The sequence below is a fragment of the Ochotona princeps genome, chromosome 29 (assembly GCF_030435755.1).
Source record: "Ochotona princeps isolate mOchPri1 chromosome 29, mOchPri1.hap1, whole genome shotgun sequence".
Lineage (NCBI taxonomy): Eukaryota > Metazoa > Chordata > Mammalia > Lagomorpha > Ochotonidae > Ochotona > Ochotona princeps.
The window spans coordinates 11,205,816-11,221,331 of record NC_080860.1 but is presented as its reverse complement, the minus strand read 5'-3'; the positions used below and the strand labels follow the sequence as shown (position 1 = coordinate 11,221,331).

General features: G+C 51.6%; 2 protein-coding genes across 2 annotated transcripts in view; both read left to right on the top strand.

Moving 5' to 3' along the window:
• The window catches only part of CMKLR1 (chemerin chemokine-like receptor 1), a 718,021-nt gene that overhangs the window by 552,123 nt on the left and 150,382 nt on the right, over window positions 1-15,516 (top strand). The gene's annotated exons all lie outside the window — the stretch shown is intronic.
• SPPL3 (signal peptide peptidase like 3) overlaps window positions 7,889-15,516 on the top strand; it is a 70,893-nt gene continuing 63,265 nt past the window's right edge. Inside the window, exon 1 of the mRNA XM_004591902.2 lies at window positions 7,889-8,470. Coding sequence (XP_004591959.1) covers window positions 8,448-8,470 — 23 coding nt within the window. The 5' untranslated portion in view covers window positions 7,889-8,447. The remainder of the gene's footprint in view (window positions 8,471-15,516) is intronic.

Here is a 15,516-nt window from a genome sequence, read left to right as displayed (position 1 = left end):
CCCTACATGTCCACAGCAAGCCAGGGCCGGCCCAGGGCAAAGCCTGAAACTTGGAACTCCATCCAGGTCTTCCCTACGGGTGGCAAGGAGCCCGATTTGAGCCATATGGGCTGAGCCACAGCAGCCTCCGGACAGTGACTGAACAGCAGCAGTGCACATGAGTGGGCCCAGCAACCCCTGCCCATGCCTGGGCACGCCCCTTGGCATCTACAGGAGCCACAGGCATCCTGGGGAAGGAATGACTCCCGGTGCAAGCCTCCAGACCTGAATCCAGATCAGCCCAAACCAGCCCAACAGGCTTGACAGGATCGCCAGAACGAGAGAGGGGGCCAGGGCTTGCAGCAGGGGCAGCCTGACTTGGGGTGAGGGGCTGAGCCTGGAGAGGGGGTGGCCAGGTCAGCGGTTCCAAGAGACATGGGTGGCTGTGTGTTTGAACCCTGGATCGGCCCTTTGTCACCCCAAGAGGTTTCCTTTGCTCTGGGATGGTGAGAGCCAAAAGCAAGAAGGGCCCCGCTGGGACCAACCCTCTTCTTGATAGAACTCAATGGGAGGTGCTGCAGGGGACGGGCCAAAAGAGAGGTGAGTAAAAAGCTTGCAAGCTTGAGACCCCGGACTTCCCGGAGTCAGCAGCTCCGGCTCTAATGGAAGTACCTCTTTCTCAGCCCAGAGAGAGCCCTGGTTAGAACCCGCAGCCCTCCTGGGGTACGTCGGGCTGGACTTCCCACTGGGCCAGAATACAAGGGGGCAGGCTCAGAGCATCAGCACTGGCTGTCAAACTCGGGCCTTCCCGGGTCCCACTCAGCACCTGCTCCTTTCAAGTAGGGAGTGAGAAAGCAGCACCAGACACGCAACAACTGAGTGACCTGATGAGCCATGGCAGGCCGGGCAGTGAGTGACCTGGATGGTGTGTGTCACCACGAGGTGAGCTGGGGACACCCCTTCTGGGCTTTGCCTTGTTGGGGTCCCTGTCTCCCTTGAGAAGTCAGGTTCACCCAAGGGCTTGCCTAGAGGGGCAGGTCAGTACCATGGTCACCTCAGGAAACCAGTTGGGTTGGGAGGAGTGGGGCGTGGTGGGCTGGGGGAGACTCATCACAGAAATGAGGCTGAGTGGGTGAATGTTCTTTTTGAACATCAGCCAGCAGCTAGGAGAGCCTGGGATGAGCTTCTACTGGCCCAGATAAACCCAGGCTCCAGGGCTCGGGTGTCACCTGTGACTCATCACAGGTGACATTAAGGGGTGGTTCTGGGACAAGATCTAGTCAGAGAAGTCAAGAGAAGTCAGTGCCTGGGACCCCTGGAACAGCCAGCAGTCCCTTCCCCTGCATACCTGGCCATGGCAACACCAAGGAACTCAAGGTTCACTATTGCCTCTACCTGCAAGGAGGCGGGGTGTGGTCCTTGAGGACCAGGTGGTGTCAGCAATTCTAGGGGAGTTCCCTGGGTTGTGTGACAGCATTTGCTACACCTGCTGTAGCAGGCAGGGGCCCCAGCAAATCCCCTGCTGGACTTTGCTCTTTCCAACTCATCAGCGCCCTCAGAGCCTGCAGGCTTTCGCTTCACACTCTCAACCCCTATCCCCTGCCATTTCCCCCAGCCCCAACCCTCATCCTTCCTGTGGCTCCATGCTATAGACACATCCCACAGCAAGTTGCTGGCTGGAGTCCTGGCTATCCTAGCTCTGATCTGGCTTCCTGCTGGTAAGCCTGGGAAGGAAATGGATGATAGGCCAAGTACGTGGGTCCCCACCCCACTATATGGGATGGAGTTCCTGGTTTCCATCTCACTCAGCCCTGGCTGTTGCAGGCATTTGGGGTGGGGAGTTGAACCAGAAGGTGGAAGATCTTTCTCTTTTCTGTGTCTGTCACTGTCTGTCTCTCAAATAAATAAGTATATATTTTACAGAGAGAGCAAGGGAGTGAGAAGTTAAAATTTAAAAAAAAAAGTACAGAATTTGAAGAATATGAAATGTCTAGAAAGGAATAAGCAAGTGGGTGCTAAAATCTGCACATAAATTCTGCAACTCCTTGGCTGGCCACCGAACTACCAGATTCCAATGATGTCAGCGGCTGGAAGCTGAAGAAACTGGGTGACAATTTCAACTGCTGCCTTCTCTAAGGGAAACAAAGTTTGGAGGTTGAGTCCAGCCAAGTTAATCACCCTCAGGGAATAAAACTGACACTCTTGAGAGGAACATACCAGAAGCCAGGGTCTCTATAGTGTATCATCCTCAGTGTCTGGCACACAGAATAACCAGGTGCTAGACACAGGAGAAGCAGAAAGCTGCGACTAACGCACAAAGAGAAGAAAGGATGACCCAGCCGTTGGAATTAGCAGCTAAGGTTGTAAAACAACTCTTACAATTACCCAAGGCCTTCAAAGGAGACGGAAGCCATTAATGAAAGAACAAATGTATAACTTCAGAAAGGAGATTGAGGGGCAAGCATTGTGGTGCAGCAAGTTAGGCCAGCACTTGCAATGCCCTCATCCCATATACAAGTGTAGCTTTGAGTCACAACTGCTCTGCTTCCCATCCAGCTCACTGCTGCTAATGTTCCCAGGAAGGCAGCAGAAGATGGCCTAACCACCTGGGCCTCCCGTCACCCACCCGAGAGGTCCGGATGGAGTGAGTACAGAACAAAGGGCGATGTGATAGTTCCCTGCTTATGGCCTGGGAAAGCAGCAGAGAAAGGCTCAAATCCTTGGGTCCCTGCATCCACATGGGAGACCCAGGTCCTGGCTCCTGGCTTTGGATCAGCTGAACTCCAGCCATGGTGGCCATCTGGGAAGTGAACCAGTGAATGGATGATTCTCTCTCTGTAAAAATCTGCCTTTCAAATAAAAATAAATAAATCTTTTTAAAAACATTGATTTTTGCATACACAGTGTTTTTCTAATTATGCATTTTCCATTAACTTTCAGAAGGGTCCTTCTTTATACCATTCAAAAACTTTTTTTCACAGAAAAATAATCTTCTAATTCTACTTTTCATGAATTAAGAAAAGGTTACTTATTTTTATTGAAAGGCAGATCAGATTTGCAGGGAAAAGAAGAGACAGAGAGAAAGCTCTTCCAATCTGATTCACTCCCCAAATGGCCACAGCAGCCGGAACTGAGTCGACCCGAAGCCAGGAGCCAGAATTTCCTCTTTCAGGTCTCCCACATGGGGGCAGGGTCCCAAGGTTTGGGCCATTCTCAACTGCTTTCCCAGGCCACAAGCAAGGAGCTGGATGGGAAGTAGAGCAGCCGAGACAAGAACCAGCACCCATGTGGGATCCTGGCGCATATAAGGCAAGGACTTTAGCCATTAGGCAACTGTACCAGCCCCCCATGAATTTTTGAAGTACCCATGATGCAGTGGGCTAAGTGGCTGTGTGCGTCCCTGGCATCTCCTACTGGAGTGCTGCTCTGTGTGCTGGGCACTCTGCTTGCCTGCGGAGTTGCCAGGCAGCTCCCTGTGGTACACCTGGGAGGCAGCAAGTGATGATTCAAGTGTTTGGCTCTCTGTCCCCTGTATGAGGGACCTGGAGAGAGTTTTAGGCTCCTGACCTCAGCCTGGCTTCACGTTGGATGTTATAGCCATCTGAGCGAGTGAACCAGCAAGTGGGAGATATGCGTGCGGCTCTGCCTTTCAATGAAATAACTGAAACTTTAAGAAAAAAAAAAGATACATAAACTTTTATTTTTAAAGATTTATTGTTGCTGTTGTTGGAAAGTCAGATATACAGACAGGAGGAGAGAAAGAGAGGAAGATCTTCCATCTGTTGATTCACTGTCCAAGTGGCTGCAATGGCCGGAACTGAGCCGATCCGATGCCAGGAGCCAGGAGCTTCTTCCAAGTCTCCTGTGCGGGTGCAGGGTCCCAAGGCTTTACAGGCCACAAGCAGGGAGCTGGATGGGATGTGAAGCCACTGGGATTAGAACTGGTAGTACCCATATGGGATCCTGGCGTGTGTAAGGTGAGAACTTTAGCCACTAGGCTACCACGCCGGTCCCGATAAATAGACTTTAAAAAGCTGACAAGCCAGTCAGGGCTGGGCCAGGTGGAAGCCAGGAGCTTCATCCCGGTCTTCTACATGCGTGGCAGGCACCCAAGCACTTGAGCCATCTTTGGCTGCCTCCCAGATGCCTTAGCAGGAAACAGAGTAGCCAGGAACTGAACTGGGGAAAGATGTGACATGCATGTATCGCAAGCAGGTGGCTTAACCCACTCAGCTACACACACCTCTGACCCCTTTAGCAATTCCCTTTGCCATTTGGGGATGGAGTTGTGGGAGGACAAAACAGGGGTGTTGAGCACAGCGATCAGGCAGGGCCAGCTGTTCCGAATCTCGGTTTGCTTTCTGTTTCTCTCCAGTGTTCCTGCCACCAAATGAATTTCCATTCCTTGCTCTGGAAGCTCCGGGCACTGAGGATGTAGCTGGCAGCATGCCACACTCTCTTCCCAATACCAGGGAGAGAATGATACATAAACAGGCCACAGCAGCACCTTGTACTGTCAGGTCACTGGGGGTCAACTTGGTGGGAGGGGTGCTGAGGGAGCTGTGGGTGTCCAGGAGAGAAGCAGTCCACCCAGCCCAGGCTAGGTTGGGTGGGAGTTCTGGGAGGTGGTGACAGGGAGGTCAAGCCCCCCAGGTGCAAGCAACAGTAAGAGGAAAAGGTGTGATGGAAAGCCTGCAAGCCAGAACTAAAGCGGCCCCCCAGGAAGCTCCAAGCAGTTCATTCTGGAGTGAAACTCCAGGGCACCTGCTGGTGCCTGGATGCCTGGGAGTGGGAGGACCAGTTCTGAACCCCTGACTCACTGGGAACAAACAGCCCAGGCTAATCTTCCAATTCCCCACTCCCAGGGAGTCTTGCCTGAGGCAGATGAAATGTTCTGGGGAGACTCCCCAAGCCCCTTTTGAACTCACTCTGTGGAAAACGCCATCCTGTAATTACCATGGTGATCATTAGAGGCACTTCCATTGCCTCTTTTAACAAGCTGTGGTCCTCTTACCCCACCCTGGGGGAGCTGACTCGCCTGGCAGTGCCTGCCAAGCACACCTGCCTCCCAGCCAAGGCCCTGAGCAGCCATAGATACACCTGGGGCTGCTCCAGTTCTGAGCTCAGTTTCGTTGGCAGAGACACAGAATGTCACTGTCCCAGTGCCATGGGCTGGGCGGCCTCCAGGCAACCCACGGACTTCAGATTTATTCCAGCCTGGGCACCCCAGGCCACTTCAAGTGTAGATGGGAACCTGGAGGAGGCAGAGGTGCCTTCTGCATCTTGGCCATCTCTGCCTGTGACACCTGAGCTCCCAGGTCCTGCAGCTACAGTTTGTCTCCTGAGACTGCATCCATGGTGTGTCTGTGGCCCAGACACACTGCCGGCGCTGCTGGCACTTAGGTCTTTTGGGTCAGCAGCATTTACATAGTTTCCCAAGAGACATTTTGGGTGCCTGTGGTTTAGATGGTGTGGCGGGCAGGTGGGGGGAGCAAAACTTTCTCTTCCTTTTTTGACCCTCTCCCTTCTCTTTCAGCAAACTTTCCTTGCAGGGAAAAACAAACGCTCTGCTTCTGGAAGGGCCCCGACCTTCCTTTCTTGGCAGATCAGGTTCCCTTGACTTGACTTTGCCTGTTCTGACTCACTGGGAACGAAAGCCCAAGTGAATCGCCTGCGGGCTCGGCGTGTCCTCCTGTTTCATTAGCAACATGTCTGGTCTGTTTGGTTCTGAACAGCTCCCCAGAGAAAGAGATGCTGCACTTCCCCAAGCCACTTCTGCCAACGGCTCTGGGCCTTTCCCATGGGACCCAACGCCTGCCTGAGGCCTCAGATCCAGGGCACGTCAGGTTTTGGGGGTGCTGCTGACTTTTCAGTAGAAGCATCTGGCGAAGCTATGAGAGTTAAAGGCATGCCCTGCGTCTGGGCCCTTGGCCTTCTCACCTCCTCCTGCACCTCCATGGGACCCCTGCATCTGCACCTGCTGTGTCTTACGGTTCTGTAGATTTGTGGGCTGGTCTCCTTCTGCATGTGGTAAGAGGGAGGGTCCCTGAAGATCTGGAATTTTCTAGTGGTCTGTCCTCCAGCTCTCTCAGGACCATGCTCTCTCGGTTGGACTTTTTCCAGAGCTGCCTAGTGGAGGGAATACATCCGACCTGACCAGTCCTGGCACCTGGCAGTGGGGGAAGAAGGAAGGCATGCTTTTGCTTCTGAAAGAGAAGTGTACTTGGCTTTCTCATGAAAGGGCTCCCCTTGGGGGAACAGGCAAGCGGCAGATGTATGGGCAATGGCCAAGTGATCCATCTGGAGATAGATGTGGGTGTGGTGTGCCACGTGAGCCTGGGCAGGCCCTGGGAAACGGTGGTGGTGGAGTTAGGTCCCCGCCCCAGGTTGGGCAAGCTGCAGAGCAGTGCGGGTACACGGGTTTCAGGGTTGCTTGCATGTCTGCACCTTGTGGAGGTGGGTAGGGTGTGTGTGTTGGCTGCTGTGTCTGCTGCCCAGGCATTCTCCTAGGAATTGGGATTGCACTAATCCTTTCTTGCTCACCAGCACAGTTCATTGTCAAGATAAGCCCCTCCAAAGTCTGGCCTCATGGCATCCTGGTCCTTTTTAAAAAAGATTTTGATTTGAAAGGCAGAGTTACAGAGATCTTCCATTCACTCCCCAATGGTCGCAACACGTAGAACCAAGCTGAGCTACTTTCGGGCTTCCCACGCAGGTGCTGGGTCCCCAGCACTTGGTCCATCCTCCACGGCTGATAAGCAGGCAGCTGGATTGGAAGTGAAGCAGCCAAGAGACACGAACCAGCGCCCATATGTGATGTCGGCACCGCAGGCGGAAGCTTAGCCTATCAGGCCACAGTACTGGCCCAGAGTCTCAATATCACACAGCACAACCCATCCACCCCACTCTTGACTTTGAAGTCACTCCAACCATCTACATCTTGGGGCTTGCCTGATGTCATTCTCTTAGAATGTGTATCTGCCCCACCCCTCCTCACAAGTCTCTGCTACCAGAAGGCCTCATTCACTCCTGGAGGGGAAATATCCCCACATGTCCTAGCCTGTCTCCCGAGTCCTGGATTTACTCTGTTGGTCTCTGGTCTTGCTTTGTTCTGTCTACTTCTAGGTCTGCTTTTGGCTCGCTGACATCTTTCCTCTTGCCAAGAATTCTCGTCCTTTCCCTGCATCGTGCCTGGGCCACCTGCTCCTCCGCCTTCAAGCATCAGCTTACAGTCCTATCTGAAGTAACTCCAACCCCCTAACCATTGTTTCATTGCCTTGTGTCTACGATCTTAAAAAACAAAAACAAAAACAAAAGAACCCAAAAAACAAAACTCAGCAGTTAATCTCCAAGTAGCTAGATTTTATCTGGGTCTTTCCCTGGAGAAAATAAGCATCCTAGGATAGGGACCCAGCAAAATGCATTGACACCCCATTGGCACCCAATATCTGTTGTTTGGTTCACCGAAGGCAAGCATGGGTATTTGTCTTGGCACCCTGAGGGCCTGGCCCAGAGCCTGGACGCCGGGAAGGTTGGCTGCATGGAAGGTCGGTCTACATGAATGAATGAACCGATCCACGTAGGGATGCAGACACACAGAGCTCCGGAGACTGGCCGGCTGACTGAGGAGACATTTAGGGACCAGCGCACTGTCCCAGATCGAGCGGCAGCCAACGACGCGCGTCGGGACCCCGCCTGGCTGGGGCAGCGGGTGGGCGAGGGGCGCGGCAAGCGAGGAGCTCCGCGTGGACGGGGGCGGACGCAGCACGCGGCGGCCCAACAGCCAGAGGCCCCCCGGACCCGACCCGCCGACATCTCCTCCGCGCATGGGCCGGGCGCGAGGGGCGGGGCGCGCGTCACGTGAGCGTGTTTTGGGCACGTGACTCGCGCGGGCCCCAGGCTCGCCCCCGCCCCCTGCTCGCCTTCCCTCGGCGGGTGTGATCCGAGCGGCCTCGCCTCAACGCCTAGCGCCCCCCTCAGCCGCCCGAGCCGCCGCCTGGGCCGCCGCCTCCGCCCGCCGGCCATGTCCTCCGGCCGCCGCCGCCGCCGCCCGAGCGCGGCGCTCCCGCGGCCTGGCGCGCAGTGAGCGCGAGCCCGTCTTGCCGTTCGCCCGCCCCGGGGCCCCCTTGTTCTCCGCGCCGCCGCCGCCATGTTGGGTTTGGAGCCGCAGCGGAGCCGCCGCCGCCGCCGCCGGTGAGAGAGGGAGAGAGAGAGAGAGAGAGAGAGAGAGAGAGAGAGAGAGGCCGAGAGCGGAGCCCGCCCCGCCCCGGGGGCCCAGGGAGCGGGGCCGCCTCGGAGCCCGGCTCTCCCCGCCAGCCGCCTGCCCGCCTTGCCTGCTGTGGGAGTCAGCGAGCGAGCGCCGGGCCCCGGCCGCGCCTTCCGCTCCCGGCCCGAGCGAGCGAGCGAGCCAGCCAGCCAGCCGCCGGGCCCGGCGACAGCCTGCAGCGGAGTCCTCGAGAGTCAGCGCCATGGCGGAGCAGACTTACTCGTGGTGAGTGCGGGGCTCCGGGAGGCCCGAGCGCGACGCGGGAGAGGGGGGTCGGGGGGTCGGGGGCGCCGGCCGCTCTGGGGGTGGGGGGTGGGGTGGGGAAGAGGAGGAGGAACAGGTGCGTGGAATTGGGGTGTGCACGCCCCTCTTGCCCCCAACCAGAAGGGGAGGCTAGCGCTCGAGGAAGGCGGTGGGGCTGCCGAGGGGACCCGGCGTCCGAGAAGAGGGATGGAGGCGGTAGCGGCGGATGTCATCCGGCCTTGGGCGGAGCAGGGGATGGGAGAAGGGGAGAGTGACCCCGGGGAGGGGGTGGGGAATCCCACGGGTGGGAAGTGGAATCCCACGGGCACCCCGAAATTGACTTGTGGAGGTGACTCCAGGACAAGGAGGAACGGAATGGGTGGAGAGAGAGGCGGACCAGGGCAAAGGTGGGCCACCGGGCCGAGAGCAAGCACTGGTGAGAACAGGTGATCCGAGGCAAAACTTGCAAGTTGTGAGAGAGAGGAGCAGCTGCCTTCACTGTGGGGTAGCCCGGGGAGAGGTGGTGAGGTTGGCAGAGGCCCCGCAGGGGAGAGCAGGAAACTCGTATAAGCCGTGCAGGGAGCCTGTTTGGGTAGCCAGGTTCTGGAAGGGAAGTCGCCGGTGACAGTGGGCTGGGTCTAGGCTTTGTCAGGGTTGGTACTCTGTTAAGGTTTTGAAGTGGGCTTGGGACCTTGGGCCAAGTCCCGGCTTGGAAGAGCTGCAAGTTCTGTACCTTTCTGGGGGGCAGTGGGAGGACTTTCAAAGTTACTAAGTAGCATGTGAAACCTATTTGGTGGTTTGTGGGGTGCGGCCTTAGGTGTCCAGAGCAGGGACAGTGCCAGCATCTGGGGACACAGGGACCTGCGTAGACCTCTCTTCGGCGTTCACGGGTGGCACATTTGCAGAAAAGGTTGAAGCGAAGGGTGGTAGCATCCCTGGAGAGTGGAAGCAGAATAAGGGGGAAAGTAATGTCTGAAGGGTGATTGTGGGTATGGGATGGGAAATCGCTTGCTGTGTAGAGGTTATAAGAAGGTTTGTTCTTTGAGGCAATTGTGGTTTGGGGCAGAACTGTTTCTTCTCTAGAAAAGACCCCGACAGACTGGGAAGAGGGGTGGGGTGGCCTTGGGAGTTGCAAGGCCTGGTTAGGAGGTCCAGTTGACCAGTTAATCTATTTTTAAAGATTTCTGTATTTATTTGAAAGGCTGAGTAATGGGATTCTGAGAGATTTTCTATCTGCTGGTTCAGTCTGCAAATGCAGGACACAGACAGCGCAGGGCCAGGTGGAAGCCCAGAGCTGGGAACAGCTTTGGGGTCTCCCACATGTGTGCTGGGGATTCAAGCACCTGGGTCATCTTCCACGACCTTTACAGGTGCCTTAACAGGAGGCCGAATCAAAAGTGAGGCAGGATGGTCTCCAGGCCGTGCTCAAATACCGAGTGCCAGTGTCATATGCCGCTGCTAACCCGCAGTGCCACAACCCCAGCCCCAGGAACTCACTCTCTAGCTTGAGGGGATCCTAAGTTCTTCATTACTTTTCTTTTAACTCAGCTGTGAAGTAGGGGAATTCCCTTTATCAGAGTCTCTGAGGTTCGATGACTGGCTTTATGGAACACTGCTTAGATACCATGAAGTGCCACATTTTACAACATCACTTGTGGCTTTTTCAGGGAAACAAAACAGTGGGTAGTATCTGGAAATCATGAATGGTGTTAAGTAGAACGCTTTCATTGAATGGGTGGTCTGCAGTGTTTGGGTGCTGCAAAGTCAGAGATGGTGACTGGAGGTAATAATCCCGAGAGGAACTTGATGGGTGTCTATGCCATCTCAAGCAGGAAACTGCGCAGTCGAAAGTAAAGAAAGAACGAAGCTCTTGATAAGCAGTTGTGAGTGCACACATGTTGTTTAAAGAGTCACTGACTAATGGGGGTGTTTTGAGGGACAGCGTGCTGAGTGAATAGTGACTGATGTGGAATGTGAGGTTGCAGCTGGCCCTGGACAGGGTGGAAGCTGAAGGTGAGGCTGCTGGTCGCTGCCATCCCGTGCCTCGTCCTGTGGCCCTGCTGAGTGCCCTCGTGCCTGCCCCACCGTTTCTACTGTGCTGTTGCAGGGCCATGCAGCATTTGAAACATGGAAAACTCTGGTCAAGAAACAGGCCACACACCGCTGTGGGCAGTGTTGGTCAGCTATGCTGGTGTGAAGTTGGACAGTTTACCAGGTTCTTTCTGTTCAAGTTAGCTTCCTTTCGTCTCCATTCCCTTGTGTTGGAGTTACAGGTAGAGAAACTCCTCAGGACCCAGGACCTTTCCTTCGCTGTGGATTTGAGATGAAGAAAGTTCTTGCCTTATTGTGAAAAAGGGTGGTGGAGGTAGGGAGAAGGCTCCTGAGTCAGCTCGGGAACGAACAGAACTGTAGGGCGGTTCATATATACTCATGTCGTTCTCTGAAGTCCCCAAACTTCGCGACTTTGCTCTGTTTTATGGAGGCCACGCGATGTCTGCAAACTATCCATGATATTTTATCTGTTTGGCCCAAATTCACCAGTTGTTTTACTCATTCTCACTTGCAATACAGATGAGGAAGGGTTTTTCAAGAGTATACATGGACCGATTTAAGGAGTATCTGTCACTTGTTTTCTTACTTTGTTCAAGGCGTGAAGAGTTGATTGTGTTTTGTTGATCTGCGTGGTCTGTAGAAGTCCGCCTAGGCCTCTGTGGCCAGCAGGTTTGTCTGAGGACAGAGGCGGTGAAGGTAGTGCCTGCAAAGGGAAGCTCTTTGGAATTTTCATGTTAATTATGAATCAGGATTGGCTGCATGTCAGTAATTCCTGAAGTTCACTGCTGAGTTTTTGGAGGTTCATTATATTATTCTGTTGGTTTTTAACATGTTTAAATTTTAAATAATAGAATTTGGGGCCCGGCGCAGTGGCCTAGTGGCTAAAGTCCTCGCCTTGAACACGCTGGAATCCCATCTGGGTGCCAGTTCTCATCTTGGCAGCCCTGCTTCCCATCCAGCTCCCTGCTTGTGGCCTGGGAAAGCAGTGGAATAAAGCCCAAAGCCTTGGGACCCTGCATCCACGTGGGAGACCTGGAAGAGCTCCTGGCTCCCGGCTTCTGATCGGCGCAGCACCGGCCATTGTGGCCGCTTGGGGAGTGAATCATCGGACAAAGGATCTTGCTTTCTGTCTCTCCTCTCTATGTATGTTTGACTTTGCAATAAAAATAAATAAATCTTTAAATAATAGAAATTGGGGCCTTATGTGTAAATTCATGCTCTTCTGATTTCTGTCTGAATCCTGGTTTTCAGGGATCCAGCCACATTGCCACCTCGTTGCATCTCACCCCCGTGCATCTGGAAGCAAGCTTTTGGGTTTTAGTGCTTGTTCAGTTTGCATCACTCCTTTTCTGGTGTAAGTCTCTGTTCTCACTAACCTGCTAGTAAGGCCACTGGAACACTGATGCTTATCAGTGGGAAACTGGATGGAGCACCAGGCTGCTGACTTCTGCCGGCCCAGCCCTAGCTGTTGCAGCATTTGGGGAGTGAACCCGTGGATGGAAGCTTGTTTTCTTTTGGTCTCTCCTTGTCTGTCACTCGGCCTTTCAAGTAAAATTTTTTTTTTTTTTTGTAATTGAGTGCGTTGTAATGGTGTGTTTTCTGTGTGCTGGGATTTTACAAAGCAGAGTAAGAAAACCAAGGCTCAAAGAGAAAATGGAGGCAAATGGTAGAAGGACTTAACATTAGTACTGACACTAAGATACTGAGATTGAATCTGTCCGTTTTAATTTCTGGCGTCATTGCTCTGAGCCAGCCTCTTTTGTTGGGGTTCACCAGGTGTCCTTCATTCTCCACAGTGACTTATCTTCCCCCATGGTACCCTAACAGCCTCAGTTATAATTCTGCCTATGACTTTTACCATACTTAACAATGAAATCCAAATTTCTTAGCGTATAAAATTTTTAAAAGATTTTAATTTTATTTTTATTGGAAAGTCAGATATACACAGAGGAAGATCTTCAGTCTGATGATTCATTTCTCAAGTGGCCACAATGGCTGGAGCTGTGCTGACTCGAAGTCAGGAGCCTGAAGCCTCTTCTGGGTCTCCCACATGGGTGCAGGGTCCAAGGCTTTGGACTGTCCTCGACTGCCTTCCCAGGCCACAAGCAGGGAGCTGGATGGGAAGTGGGGCTGACGGGACATGAACCAGTGCCCATATGGGATCCCGGGGCTTTCAAGGCGAGGACTTTAAGCTGCTAGGCTACCCTCTTGGTTCTTGTGTGCATCTGTTAGGGCAGACAGACAGTAAATAAATAAAATAGTAAATGAATAAATAAACAAGTGAAAGAGTAAATAAGACAGGCTATAACAAGATGAGACCTTTTCTTTTTGGTTTTCTCTCCTGTGCCTCACATGGTAGTGGGTGATTGGTACCTTTTTACTGAACAAATGAATGAGAAAGCTTCACAAGGTCTATCTTAAGATCCAGTCCAGGTTGCATTACATTGAGATGATAAGTTGTGATCACTGGCATTACTATAACAGTTATTTACCAAAAGTTCTAAACCTGGTAATAAAAATGAGTGCTCAAGTCTAGAATTAATGCAAGTCCGTTCTTTAGGGTCGTCATTGTGTATTGTGCTATCTGATGTAGTCACGGCTTCAGCTGATGGAAGCTTTTCAGAGAGAACCTAGTTGGAAACACGTGTCTTGCATTATAGACTTTAGAAGATTTGCTTGTTTTAAAAACATGTTTTGCCTGTAGTGAAAGTGCCATGATCATATTGTTTGGGTGATACAAGATTTAAACTGAAATTAGCCAAAGCAAACACCATGAATTTGTGTTTAAATCATTTTCCTCAATGTTTGGCATAAAACCTTTAGGAGAAAGAAAAAGCTGAAGTTTGTAAGCACATCAGCCTGTAATTATCAAGTAGTACTATGATTTTAGCTGCCTGATGTTCATGTATTTCCCAAAATAGATTTCTTTGTGATCATTCAAACACCATGGAGTGGTTTGAAAGTAAATAGTTCTGTATAATTGTTTCATTTCAGTGTTAATAAATTTTGGTTTCATCATTATCTGTTTCACCAAACTTATTTCTTTCTCTTTTTTTTACTTGGAAAGTCAGATTTACAGAGTGAAGGAGAGACAGGAAGATCTTCCGTCTGCTGCTTCACTCCTCAAGTAGTCTCAACAGCCGGAGCTGAGCCGAATTCAAAACCAGGAGCTTCTTCTGGGTCTTCCATGCGGGTGCAGGGTCCCAAGGTTTTGGACCATCCTACATTGCTTTCCAGGCCACAAGCAGGGAGCTGGAAAGGAAGTGGAGCAGCTGGGATATGAATTGGTGCCCATTTGGGATCCTGGTAGTTGCAAGGCGAGGACTTTAGTCACTAGACTATCACATCAGGCCCCTCATCAAACTTATTTTGTGAAAATCAAGGGATGCCCTAGGAAGAGAGGACCTAATCAGGTGTTGAGTTGATTCTTTCTGTGATTGCTGTCCTTGGTAACAGAGCCATAAGCATAACCTCATCCTTAAAAATTCTGTAGTCAATTTTTGATGTTTCTGGAGTTTGATGTTTTCTTTTTAGGAATTAAAAAATAATGACTTTTAAAAAATTTTATTTATTTGGATTAGAAAGTCTATACAGAGAGGAGGAAAGACAGAGGAAGATTTTCCGTCCACTGGTTTATCCCCCAGCACAACGGCCAGAGCTGAGTTAGTCCAAAGCCAGGTGTCCAGAGCCTGTTCCAGATCTTCCACGCAAGTGCAGAGTCCCAAGGCCTGGGCCGTCCTCAGCTGTCTTCCTAGGCCACAGGCAGGGAGCTGGATGGGAAGTGGGGCTGCCAGGATTAGAACTGGTGCCCAGATAGGATCCCAGCGTGTACAAGCCGAGGACTTTAGTCGCTGGGTTTCTGCACCAGGCCCCAAAATAATGACTTCTTGTGTTGTAAATCTAACTTAAGAAGTACTTGCATCCTGAGTATCCACAGAGTATTTTCTAATCCTGCTGTAAAATGTAAAAGGCACGGTGGTTCTCTTCTGGACTTTGCACTGCTCAGGTGTCTAAGGGATCTCAGTCTTGCAGGGAGGCAACCACAGTCACTGCATGATCCTCTCAGGGAATCAGAACTCAGGTTTTATTAACAAGTCTCATTAGGGCTACACTTGAAAATGGAAGAGTACCACTTGTTGCTAGACTAACCCCTATGATATGTTTAAGACCTTAGCTCAATGACTATGCATTGATCTAAGAGACCATGTAGGAAATCCCATCTTGAGGTTTGTGAGGTCTACCCTAACCCAGTACAAAACTTGATGGTCTCTATCCTTGGATCTAAAAGCAGAACAAGTGATCTTATGACAATAGGCCCTAGTTGTTGCGCATATTTGTGAATTGTGTTGAATGGAAGTGATCAAACAGTATTCACTTCTCAGTACATTTGCATTTAAATCCTGAGCTGTGATCACCTAATTCTGCGGGGGAGGGGGGTTCCTTGGGTCAGGACGTCTCTAGCGTGACTTGGCTTCTCCTCCACTGTTTTTTGTTTTTTTTTTTTAAGATTTATTTTATTTTCATTACAAAGTCAGATATACTGAGAGGAGGAGAGAGAGACAGAGAGGAAGTGGAGCTGCCGGGATTAGAACCAGCGGCCATATGGGATCAAGGTGAGGACCTTAGCCACCAGGCCACGCTGCCGAGCCCTCTCCTCCACTGTTAGCTGTGCTGGGCCACAGCTTTGTTCCAGGACTGTGTTTTGTTCAGTCATTACGCTCATCCTGCCGCCCAACTTGTTTGTAGGCTCCAGTGAGATCGCATAAGTAGAAATGCTTTGTAAAGACAGGATACTTACTTTGTATAATACTTGGCTCCATAAACAGTTTCTCATTGTAAAAATTATTTTCTTGTTTTAGGACTCAATTAGCATTTAGGTATAAAAATGGTCATTCTATAGACAATGCTGAATTTTGTCATCAAAAACATAGAAATAATAGTTGGCAAATTGTCATTGATTTATGTTGCTTTTGAAA